The sequence below is a fragment of the Littorina saxatilis genome, linkage group LG1 (genome assembly GCF_037325665.1).
Source record: "Littorina saxatilis isolate snail1 linkage group LG1, US_GU_Lsax_2.0, whole genome shotgun sequence".
NCBI lineage: Eukaryota > Metazoa > Mollusca > Gastropoda > Littorinimorpha > Littorinidae > Littorina > Littorina saxatilis.
In genome coordinates, this window is record NC_090245.1 from 62,907,158 (window position 1) to 62,919,733 (window position 12,576).

Below are 12,576 nucleotides of genomic sequence, written 5' to 3' on the forward strand. Positions count from 1 at the left end.
TGTCAACTTGGATGCAACTGGCTCAAAACAAGAAATGTTATGGTATTTGTGTTGTTATTTTTTTTTTTCTCTCTCAAAATGTGGAGGGTACGTGTTGAGTAGGAGGTTAGCGATGGTGGTAGGAAGAGTGGTTGGGGTGGGGCAAGTTTGTTTCTGGGAAATATTCTAAGGGTTGAATAACGAAATGAATTGATATGTCAGGTCGCATAAGGATCAAGTTTGGGACAATCAGTAGGAAATCAACGTTCTCTTGGACATTATTGTATGAGGGTAGAACAGCAAATATTTTTGAATCCTATACAGTGGAACCCTCCTTTTAAATCCTGAAAAAATCAGGGTGTCTTAAAAGGGAGATAGCCTTGGGATGTGGTGGGGGTCTTAAAAGGGAGGGAGTTTTCGATAGGGGGGGATTTGGTTTTCTTGTTTCTTATTTTCCTTTGTGTGTGTGTGTACCTCTGACAGACCTGGTCTTTTTTTTAATTTTATTTTTTTATACAGATACCTTTACTATGAAGAACTCTACCCTGACTCAGATTCAGTCTTCGACCTTCTGGCACTGGCAGAGAAATATGATGTAGTTGCAGCACGTGACATCTGCCTCAGTTACCTCCATGGCTGCCTGACAGTGAACACGGCCTGCAACATTTTGGAAACTGCCCATCGCTATGACGATGAAGACCTGGATAAAGAGTGCATGCTGTACATCCGGAAACACGGCGATGATGTGATTCAGACTGAAGGCATAGACCACCTCTGCAGAGAATGTCTTAACAAGGTTTGTCTGTTATAATAAGAAACTGTAAAAATATGTTTTTCAAGGAGGTTGAGTGGACACCCTACCTTGAGCCTAACTTGTATTAGAATTCTTATTTCAGGATATCAGTAACATTTACTGATTTAGGTTGGTGTGGGCAGAGGAGTGTTGGTGTGTGTGTGTGAACTCTACAGAGGCTGAGAATAGTGAGATAGAATTAGAATGCTATATTTATGAATAAAGCCTTTTCTCAGGGAAATAAGTTTGTGCATGTAATTCGATACTGTCAACAGCTCAGACCTGACCAATTCATTGACAGTGTAAAGACCTTTTGGACTGATTCAACAACATTTTAAAAACTGGTTTATCACCTATTCTCAGCAATGAAGTGCCATTGCGACATCAAAACTGACAAAAAAGGAACTAGCCCCAATCATACTGAGAAGAGTTTTTCACAAGAACTGATTTTCCTGTATACTTTTTTATGTCCACATTCCTCTAATATTTTTTGGGATTCAAAATTTATTTTGTATCAGTTTGCTTATCGAGCGATAACGTATGTATTGGTAACGTATGTATCGTCATCTATTTTGATTGACGGTACAGAGTAGCCTGGTGACTGTGAAAACATGCAATCTGTTTTCCACCATAATTATATCATGTACATGTACATTCTGCGACAGGTATAGATTGCTCAGTTTCTGGAATACTTTCCTGTAAACCATAGGTAAATTATGCATCATTCAAAAGAACACAACTTCATTTTTGACAACAAAGTTGGATCTGTGAATGAACAGCAGGTTTGCATGTTCAGTGAGTACAAGGTGTTGACATATACTCATTTATGAAACTGTAAAACCCAGATGCAAGTCAATAAACATACAGACAATGTTTGCAATATCCCTTTAAAATTTGCTTATGTATTTATCTAGAATTTTGCGACACAAGTACCATCCCCAAATTCATCGACTAAAATTTGTTGTCATAGCTTAGAATTGTTGTCTTCTTTTCCTTCCATGCACCATGGAAATGTCTATGCCTTTGAAAGACTTTAGCTCTGTAATGAAACTATGGAAATTGCTAAACACAAATGTAAAGAAAATTACATGAATCAAGGCTGATCCATATTCTACAATAAAACAAAAGAAACAAGAATTCAAAACTGGGGGACTATGATAAGCCACAAAGACTCGAAGAGCGCTTGAAATGAGAATAATGAAGCTTGTGATGACTGTGGTCACTGAATATCAGACTTTGGTTTCCATCTACTTTATCGCCAGAAAACATAGAAACAAAGTATGTCTGGACCAAAATGATATGATGCACCAAATGTGTAAGCGAGGTTTTCGTTGTATTTTTTTTGCTGTTGATATTCTGTCTGGTAACAGCACTGTCACTTACTATTCAGAAGCCTTATTACCCAAACTGACTTACCAGTTCAGCAGTCAGCGACCAAACTGCGCAACCCAGACCTCCCTTCTCCTCCACGACAATGCCAGTCTCCACAAAGTAAGGGCCGTAACTCCATTCCAAGAAGTCCAAATGATCCCATTTTGCCTCACTCACTCTTCAGACCCAATTGTTTGAATCATACCTTGTATCGAGTTTCAAACTCCCTATCCACTGAGTCTGGCCCCTCATAGCCAAATAGGTTAAAGGGACGTTAAAAACCAAGAGCCATCCACTTAGTCTGTGTGGATACAGACAGTACTTACTGTTCTTTGCATCGTAAAGTCTTTACCAGTTATTCCCCGCTATGGCTTGTTTGAACAGATTTTGGCTAACATAGATTTGAAAAGGATGAGAGAGAGAGAGAAAAAAAAACATCAGCCGTCACCTTCCGGTTATGTTTGATTTATAAATAGAAGAAGGTAATCTGGTTTTTCTTTCAAAAATGTCTTAAGATGTTTGCTTGGCATCTAAACATTGCAAGTGCAGATTTGGCAGTTGAAAGGAGATTTCTCAGCTGTTCTTACCTAACCCGTGTGTTGTCTGTGTATGCATACATGTGCAGACAGTCACCAGACCTAACCTGTGTGTTGTCTGTACAGTAGTCCCTTCCATTTCCGGCCCTTTCGTGGGCGTGAACCTACCCGGAGCGGCCAGCTTTCCCATGACTAATGAGTTTTCCTTCTATAATTGACTCTTAATGGCCGTTAACCTGTTTGACGCGGTCAACGGTCACTGATTTTTGCCCTAAGGTGCCCCTCTTACTCGACAGGAGCGGCCACTTAATGGCCACTTGTCACTTTCGCGGGCGAGCGCCTGTGGTGTGTGTGTGTGTGTGTGTGTGTTGTGTGCACAGACGGCACAGCACGAGCAGACGACATGAATACTTACGCATGCGCAAACTGTAAATACAGACATGCGCATACATGTACATTTACGGCAGTCACTTCCGGATCGATCACAGCTGATGTGAGTTTGAAACACTTGTTTATCTGACACTCAAATACATATATAATAATCCAAACAACACACATAGAAACATACGAAACAATAGCTTAGCCAGGACGATCGAGTTAAACACGCAAATAATTAAGATGTATAAACGAAAGCAAAACTAACAGAGACAATGAATCGGCGGCTCGTGGATGATCGCTTTCTTTTCTTCATGAAAACTTGATCGTGTTTTGGGGTTTTTTTTGGAGGAGGAGGGGGCCTGTAATGAACGGCCACCTGATATTTGCGGTCACCTTTGCAATGACTAATGGGTGACCGGATATGGCAGGTACTACTGTATATGTATAGGTACGGACAATCAGCAGACCCATCCTGTGTTTTGTCTGTGTATGCATACATGTGCTAACAGTCACCAGACCTAACCTGTGTGTTGTCTGTGTATGTATAGGGGCTGACAGTCACCAGACCTAACCTGTGTGTTGTCTGTATATGTATACAGGTGCTGACAGTCACCAGACCTAACCTGTGTGTTGTCTGTGTATGTATACAGGTGCTGACGTGACAGTCACAAGACCTAACCTGTGTGTTGTCTGTGTATGTATAGGGGCTAACAGTCACCAGACCTAACCTGTGTGTTTGTGTATGTATAGGGGCTGACAGTCAGCAGACCTAACCTGTGTGTTGTCTGTGTATGTATAGGGGCTGACAGTTACCAGACCTTACCCGTGTGTTGTCTGTGTATGTATATAGGTGTTGACAGTCACCAGACCTAACCTGTGTGTTTGTGTATGTATAGGGGCTGACAGTCAGCAGACCTAACCTGTGTGTTTGTGTATGTATAGGGGCTGACAGTCAGCAGACCTAACCTGTGTGTTGTCTGTGTATGTATAGGGGCTGACAGTTACCAGACCTTACCCGTGTGTTGTCTGTGTATGTATAGGGGCTAACAGTCACCAGACCTAACCTGTGTGTTTGTGTATGTATAGGGGCTGACAGTCAGCAGACCTAACCTGTGTGTTGTCTGTGTATGTATAGGGGCTGACAGTCAGCAGACCTAACCCGTGTGTTGTCTGAGTATGTATATAGGTGTTGACAGTCACCAGACCTAACCTGTGTGTTGTCTGTGTATGTATAGGGGCTGACAGTTACCAGACCTTACCCGTGGCAGGTTTCACGGTTTTCATCACACCACCTCACATTTTCACAACAGTAACAAACATTTAATACAGTTAAAAAAATGCATTTATTTGCAAGTTTAATCATTAATGAATGCAAAAAAATCCCTATCAGGGATAGCGGACACCTGTCAGCTGACATATAAGCACCGATATGACCCCCCCCTAAATTTGACCAAATTATAAACATGTTTCTGAAGACACACAGCCATTGGCAAGAGCAATTATGGTCTACATACACTGTAAGTTGTTTAACTGTATTGCTATTGAGCTTAATAAATGAAATCCGATTATTATTTACATTATAAAAAGGCTTAAAACGATATAGCGCTGAACCAAACTTGACTGTCGTGGCAAAATTCCAACGATAGCACAATTTCGCCACCTCAAGCATTTTTCTTACCCTACGATCGAATTTGAGTTTAAGAGAGTGGAACCATCACGAGCGTAAGTTCAAACCCAGTACAATCCTTCATGCTATCTATCAAAGCGAATGCAAATTAACAACCTTAAAACGATAAAGTGCTGAACCAAACTTGACTGTCGTGGCAAAATTCCAACGATAGCACAATTTCGCCACCTCGAGCATTTTTCTTACCCTACGATCGAATTTGAGAAGAGAGTGGAACCATCACGAGCGTAAGTTCAAACCCAGTACAATTCCTTCATGCTATCTATCAAAGCGAATGCAAATTAACAACCTTTTCAGCACAAAACAAGCGTTAAACTTCCTGAAATAAGTGCATCGCGATCGTTGGCAAACGCTATCGTTGGCGACAGACACACTTTCATTCAGTTTTTAAAGAGAACAACGCAAACTTAGCAGAAAAATGCATCATCAGTCGAACGAGTTCAACATGGCGCGTGCGTAGGAATACGTGTCAAGGTCATAACTGTGAAAACGAGACAATAACCTCAAATAAAAAAACTGCTATCGTTTTTTTTTCACCCGACGCCGCCCGGATAACGATAGCAACGTTCGTTTTCAGTTCCAAAACAAGAATTTGACATTTCCATTGCCGTAATTTTGTTCTGTATGTTTATTTACACACAAAAACATATGTTTGTAGAAGAAAATAGTGCGTATGCAAAACCTAGGAGGTAAATTGGTTTCCCGTCGTAGGGTATTTCTCCCGACCGACGCTTTCGAGCAGGAGAGGTGATTTTCGACGTCACGATAAAGTCATAAAAAATTGTTTTTTTTACAAATGTTTGTATGATTATGACTCGAATTGCATTCCTTTCAAACAATTATCAGGTCTTGATTTTAAAACCTGTGTGGGTTGATACTTTTTGTGTCATGATTACGTGATGGTAAAAATCGGGAAATCACGTCTGTCGCAAATTGAACAATAGCAATGTTATTTTAGATCGTAACAAAGCACAAACAACACAAAATGCGCTGACATTATCTTTTCTATGTCTTTATTCCACCACAAGTAAAAATATACCAAGCATGTTACACAATGCAATCTAAAACAGAAATGATAAGCATACAAACTTTCGACCCAGTGACCAAAGCAATACTGTGAAACCTGCCCCGTGTGTTGTCTGTGTATGTATATAGGTGTTGACAGTCAGCATACCTAACCTGTGTGTTGTCTGTGTATGTATAGGGGCTGACAGTTACCAGACCTTACCCGTGTGTTGTCTGTGTATGTATATAGGTGTTGACAGTCAGCAGACCTAACCTGTGTGTTGTCTGTGTATGTATAGGTGTTGACAGTCGCCAGACCTAACCTGTGTGTTGTCTGTGTATGTATAGGTGTTGACAGTCGCCAGACCTAACCTGTGTTGTTGTCTGTGTATGTATAGGTGTTGACAGTCAGCAGACCTAACCTGTGTGTTGTCTGCGTATGTATAGGTGTTGACAGTCGCCAGACCTAACCTGTGTGTTTTCTGTGTATGTATAGGTGTTGACAGTCAGCAGACCTAACCTGTGTGTTGTCTGCGTATGTATAGGGGCTGACAGTCAGCAGACCTAACCCGTGTGTTGTCTGTGTATGTATATAGGTGTTGACAGTCACCAGACCTAACCTGTGTGTTGTCTGCGTATGTATAGGGGCTGACAGTCAGCAGACCTAACCCGTGTGTTGTCTGTGTATGTATATAGGTGTTGACAGTCACCAGACCTAACCTGTGTGTTGTCTGTGTATGTATAGGTGTTGACAGTCGCCAGACCTAACCTGTGTGTTGTCTGTGTATGTATAGGGGCTGACAGTCACCAGACCTAACCCGTGTGTTGTCTGTGTATGTATAGGGGCTGACAGTTACCAGACCTTACCCGTGTGTTGTCTGTGTATGTATAGGGGCTGACAGTCGCCAGACCTAACCTGTGTGTTGTCTGTGTATGTATAGGTGCTGACAGTCACCAGACCTAACCCGTGTGTTGTCTGTGTATGTATAGGTGTTGACAGTCGCCAGACCTAACCTGTGTGTTGTCTGTGTATGTATAGGTGTTGACAGTCGCCAGACCTAACCTGTGTGTTGTCTGTGTATGTATAGGTGTTGACAGTCGCCAGACCTAACCTGTGTGTTGTCTGTGTATGTATAGGGGCTGACAATCAGCAGACCTAACCTGTGTGTTGTCTGTGTATATAATTAGGTGCTGACAATGGAGGGTCTGGACATCAGCCCCACAATGCGACAAGAAGTGTCGGACCGCTGGGCGCGTCGCCAGTGTGAGGAGAAGCTGCAGGAACCTACTGAGGACAACAAGCTGGAATCCCTTGGCGACGTCCTTTACGTCAAGCGTGACAACAAACACTCCCACCGTTACGTCCTTGATTCTGTCACAGACCGCCAGCTGTCAGGGGAGGATGAGGAGAATGACCCTCCCCCACTCTACTCTGAGCTGAGTGTTGAAAACGGCACAGACATTCCTGACAATGCATCTGTGGCCTCCATGTCTTCGATGGGGTCAAGGAGAAGCTTGAGGTCGCAGTACTCCCGGCAGCCATCATATGCAGCCTGGCCTGATCTGAACAACATCACACGCTTCAAAGAAGTAGAGGGTATGGTGGAGAATGATGGAACGGCTGATGCTATCAGCTTCTCTGTTGATCGCAACGTCTATCTGTATGGCTTTGGTATCTACGGGAGCAAGAAGTCAGGAGAGGCCTCTTACAAGGTGGATACAGTGGTTACACGCAAGAAGCGAGACATTTTGATGGAGTCAATCACCATTAAAGGTGCTGGGGTCATTCTGCCCGTCATGTTTGAAAAGCCAATCAAAGTGGAGAAAGGCAAACCCTACACGCTGGAGATCTATGTTAATGGGCCGCCCTCCCATTGCGGCACGGAAGGCCAGGCTATAGTGTCTGATGGGTGCGCTACCTTCAAGTTCACCAAGGCCACTGCAGTCAAGGGGAACCGCACCTCAGATCAGAAGGGACAGATCCCACGTCTTTACTATCTGCCTTATTAAAAGGTGAAAGCCACACAAGGAAATAGAAATAAATGAAATAATATACATGTATGAAGGAATAGATGTAGAGAACTGCTGATTGGGAGATTCAATGAAACTGCAACATCATGAAAATATTTATGAAATAATGTACGAAGGAAGCAAGTTAAAAATCAGATCTCAACAGGTTTTTTCTCTCCCCTTTTTCTTCCTTTTTTACATTGTCAAAACTGTCTGTCTGTCTTGTATGTCTTTTTATATGTAAGTGTGTACAGCGATTAAACAAGAACAACAAACATGATGATTATGAAACTTTGCATGTGAATTCTTCCACACAATATCCCAAGACATTTTTGCTCTTTTTTTTAAATTTGTATAAATGTCTTTGATGATGTCATTTTTGCCCATTTGCAAAAGTTGATGCAGCACTGTGGTAAACACATTTTGCAATCAAATTTATTGAGATTTTTGTCAAACAATGTTTGACCCAGTCCAGACTATGGGATTGCTTTTTCGCTTTGAAGCTTAAAGCCATATGTACTCGATGACTATACACGCTAATTGCTTTACCCACAGCTGGAGACATGCTAAATTAAGTTCCCTGCAAGATATTGTGGTCTAGGACCCCTTAAATGTTGAGATATTTGAATTTTTATTTTGATCTAGATCGTCCTATTTATAGATTTGCCAACAGAGGGAACGTTGACGCAAGGGAAATAACTCCGCGTCTTTGTTGACATCCTCACTTTTTCAGAGGCTAGAACAAGCTGTAATGCATGTATATGGTCCGCGCATTGCGACATATCGTCATTATATGGCCTTATGATGCATTTGACATCGATTGTGGGCAAACTACACTTTGTAAACACGGGAGCGCGTACATATGCCTTTAACCTGTTCGCTTCCAGTAAATATTTGTATACAAAGCATTACCTGTATTTACCTGAATTAACAACTTGCAAACAATGTACCTTTAATGTGGAAATGAATACACCACACATGCACACATTGTTTGTTTTTTGTTGTTCTTCTTTGTTGTTTATTGAAGGGTTTGTTGCCCCTGAAAGCAAGGTACCAAGGACATCAGCTGACGTCCTACAGGCAGTGAAAGGGTTAAAGATTAATTTCAAATAATGCCTGAAATTGCAATACCAGACATATATATATAAGTGGTTTCCTTGCATATGTTTTCCTGAATTTGAAAAAAAATATAGATACCAGCTGGACTACCGGCTCTCACTGTGGTACATGTACAACCAAATACCTACCCAAACTCATAATTACACACACAATTGTAAAAAAGGCCAGAACACATCTCCTGGTTATAAAAAAAAAAGTTCACTCCGACTACGGATTGAACTCGGGACCCACTGAGTGTTGACAAAAAGGGGAACATTGGAAGGGGAATATAAAATGTATGGCGGGAATCTCTCCCCGACGATCAAGCTTTGATTGAAAACTTTCGTGATCGATATCTGCTATTTATACTCAACATTTTGTGCCCTAAATGGTGCCGCACATGAATGGCATGAACGCACACACACACACAGAATGACAAATATATATTCAATATTGTTTTTGAATTGAAAATGTGCACACACAAAAATAAGGGCAATGTGTTTTAGGCAAGTAAAGGTTCACTGTTTATTTCTTTAATCGAGTCCATGCAGTCAGCGCCATCTCAGTAAAAGGAATTCGGCCAGTCCAGGACTGACTATCTTAGTAAAAAGTGATTCTCCTTGTTCAGTTTCAATCCTGTAGGTTGACAAATTGACTAAATGTTCGACGGTCACAGTGGCGTAGTGGATAAGACATCGGCCTCCTAATCGGAAGGTCGTGAGTTCAAATCCCGGCCGTGGTCGCCTGGTGGGGTAAGGGTGGAGATTTTTCATATCTCCCAGGTCAACTTATGTGCAGACCTGCTAGTGCTTTATCCCCCTTCGTGTGTACACGCAAGCACAAGACCAAGTGCGCACGGAAAAGATCATGTAACTCATGTCAGAGTTTGGTGGGTTATAGAAACAAGAAAATACCCAGCATGCTTCCCCCGAAATCGGCGTATGCTGCCTGAATGGCGGGGTAAAAACGGTCATACACGTAATAATCTACTTGTGCTAAAAAATGAGTGAACGTGGGAGTTTCAGCCCATGAGCAAAGAAGAAGAAGAAGAGAGAATGTTTTATATCACTTTACACATCTTGTTCTGTGTTACGCTTCCATTATTTGATAAACTTACTTGAGGGCATGTATGGCCAGTGAGTTTTAATGTGAAGAAAAGCAACTTGGGTTTGCTGAGTTGTAGCTTGCGATCTATTTTCTTGCCACAGGGTCTCAGAGGGCCTCCCTAAAGGATTACCTGTGAACAGTCATATTGTCATTTGTGTTTTGATTCATTTGGCTGTGCACGCATCTGGAATTGTGTGCTTTACCATGAATAAGCAGAACAAGAGAGGGAATAATGATGCTGGATAGTTCTACTGTTGTGACTGCAGCAATTTGCATCTCTTCAGTGCCATAGACAAGGTGCTATCTGAAATAAAATGTTGTCAGTCTTTTTTATCACTACCATGTGGACACCTAGGACACTGTGTGGATGGGTTATATGTGTGCAATATATATGTGGACACTTCCAAAACAAATTGGTTGAAGAAAAGCTACATTTACATTCAGCGTTTATAAGCATCAACAGGTGCATATGAAGACAAAATGGATGAGATACTGATGCATGCAAGCTGTGATTTGTGTTGATGCGATTGTTTAAAGCAACGGTAACAAGAATTAATGTGGGTAGGTCTGTGATATTTGTAATATTTCAAAAACAATCAGAACAATCAATTTAGTGTCATTCATTTGAGTGTTGTTTTATTTATTATCCATGCTTCTGCTTCAGATGCATGTAAAAATATGTGTACTTTTCTTTTTGTATACGCTTCATTAAAATCTTGTCAGAAGATTTCATTCATTGTTTTTTACTGGCTAGAAAAGAATGAAATAGTCAGAATTTAAAACAGTTTAATTGGATTTATAGTCAAGGATAACTGCTCGCTGAGTAACCTTTCTCCTGCCAGTGTGATACATTCACGATGGGCTATTTACAATTACATGTGCAAATTAATAATTACTGTTCAGAGATAAATTTAATCTGAAATTGCAAGGGAAAAAGGCAGAAATAATGTGACAAGACAAAACATGGTCACATTAAACTTTGCTGTATCATTGTCATGATTTTTGCGAAGAAATGATTGTTACGATTTGAGAGGGCAATATACTGCTAATGTATACGAAACATCTGCAGACAATTGTGTGTGTTACCATTGTTATTGAAGGGGGAGGGGGGGTGGCAGCTGTAACTAAATATAAGGCCTTTGAGAAGCAGAGATCAACTGAATGTGTATAATCTGTTTGTTAAAATGTTTGGTGTTGCCTTCTTTTTGTCTGCTTGTTTTTATTTTCAGAATTTCTCCTTTTGTTAATTAACCTGGACAATTTTTAGATGTTTTCAACTGAATCAGATGAACAATGAAGGCTTTGTTTTCACTGGTATTTTGATCTTGCTGATCTAGTTGGAAACATTTTTTTGACATGCAGTTTTAGCAGTCTGGTTTCATTCTTGTGAAGTTTCTCTGAACATATCAAACCTTCATTGTTGTAAGTGTCCATAGAATTTGAAGACAGGTGTTTGTGCCTGCTGTTTAATTTGTAAGTCTTTTTCTGTTCAATTTATGAGATTAATGCAAAGGATACTGCCCCAGCACTGGTGATGGACTTTGTTGATAGTTTCCTGTCTGTACATAACACATCCTCTTTCTTTCTTGTGGTGATTTTTCTTGTGATACTTTATTTCTGTAATTGTCACCTACAGTGGTTCATTGTTGTGCTTGTTTTATAAAAAAAATGTTTACACATGTTTTCAGTACCATATTGATAATGCAAGGGTCCGCCTGTAAGAAAAAGTTTGCACACCTTTAATCATTTAGGTTAATATTGTACATGTATTTTTGATTACAGCAGCAGCATGCTTTGTATCACTGTAGTATTGTAACAAAACAAAAGTAGTGATGTGATAAACACAATGAAACTGACAACTGAATTAATTGATATCAGGAGCGGTGACTCAGTGGGAATGTCACACTTTGCATGTGGGTCTTGCATGACAAAATGGAGGTGTTGCACAATGTGCAGGTCATTCAAACAGGGGAGCAGGCTGTTGAGAGGGGAAAGTGTTAAGAGAGTGGGAATGGGTGTCTGCGATAGCTTATACTTGCACAATAAACAAAGTGTTGCAAAAAAGTGTAACTAAGTAATAATACAATTTCAACTTGGGTGAGTGAGGCTTGACTGTATAATGGCTGATCAGATGGGCCTATTATCAAATGTTTCATCAAGTATATTAACTACCCTTCTAATCATCACTGTTTCATGTTTGATGCCAAGCGTAAGCAGTTTATTGCATGATTGGAAAACAAAATCAATGCAAACATTCATTAAATCTCCATTCATTTGCAAGAGTCGATCTGTGATAACTATGTTGCATGTCTTTTTTGTTAAAATGAATTGATTCAGTCAATAACATTTTGAGTGATGTTGCAAAATTAAAGCGCTTCCGATTTCATCTCACCGAGTGTGCTGTTAACATTTCTAGCTGAAAAGTTTCAGTACTTATTACTGCAATCTACTCATAATTCTCCTCTCCTGATAACTCCAGCATCTCTTTCACAACCAAAGAAGGAAGAAAATTAACAAGAAAACACCCCCCGCGGGTTAGGGGGAGTCTCATATTGGTTGGGACAAGAAAGAATTTACTCGATGCTCCCCAGCATGTCGTAAGACTGGCGACT

The 12,576-nt window shown here is 40.7% G+C and overlaps 1 protein-coding gene and 1 long non-coding RNA gene across 5 annotated transcripts in view; one reads left to right on the forward strand and one right to left on the reverse strand.

The window, feature by feature from the left end:
• LOC138975985 (BTB/POZ domain-containing protein 6-like) overlaps positions 1–12,350 on the forward strand; it is a 50,637-nt gene extending 38,287 nt beyond the window's left edge. For all 4 annotated transcript variants that reach the window (XM_070348784.1, XM_070348796.1, XM_070348791.1 and 1 more), the window contains exons 4-5: positions 499–775; positions 6,938–12,350. In XM_070348784.1, the coding sequence (XP_070204885.1) occupies positions 499–775; positions 6,938–7,759 (1,099 nt within the window). In that variant the 3' untranslated portion in view covers positions 7,760–12,350. The remainder of the gene's footprint in view (positions 1–498; positions 776–6,937) is intronic.
• Positions 2,364–4,725, reverse strand: LOC138976043 (uncharacterized). Its single transcript, XR_011458853.1, has 3 exons — positions 3,732–4,725; positions 3,576–3,624; positions 2,364–2,730 (listed from the first exon to the last, which is right to left on the reverse strand). It is a non-coding gene; the product is annotated as an uncharacterized lncRNA (long non-coding RNA).
• Positions 12,351–12,576: the final 226 nt, after the last annotated feature.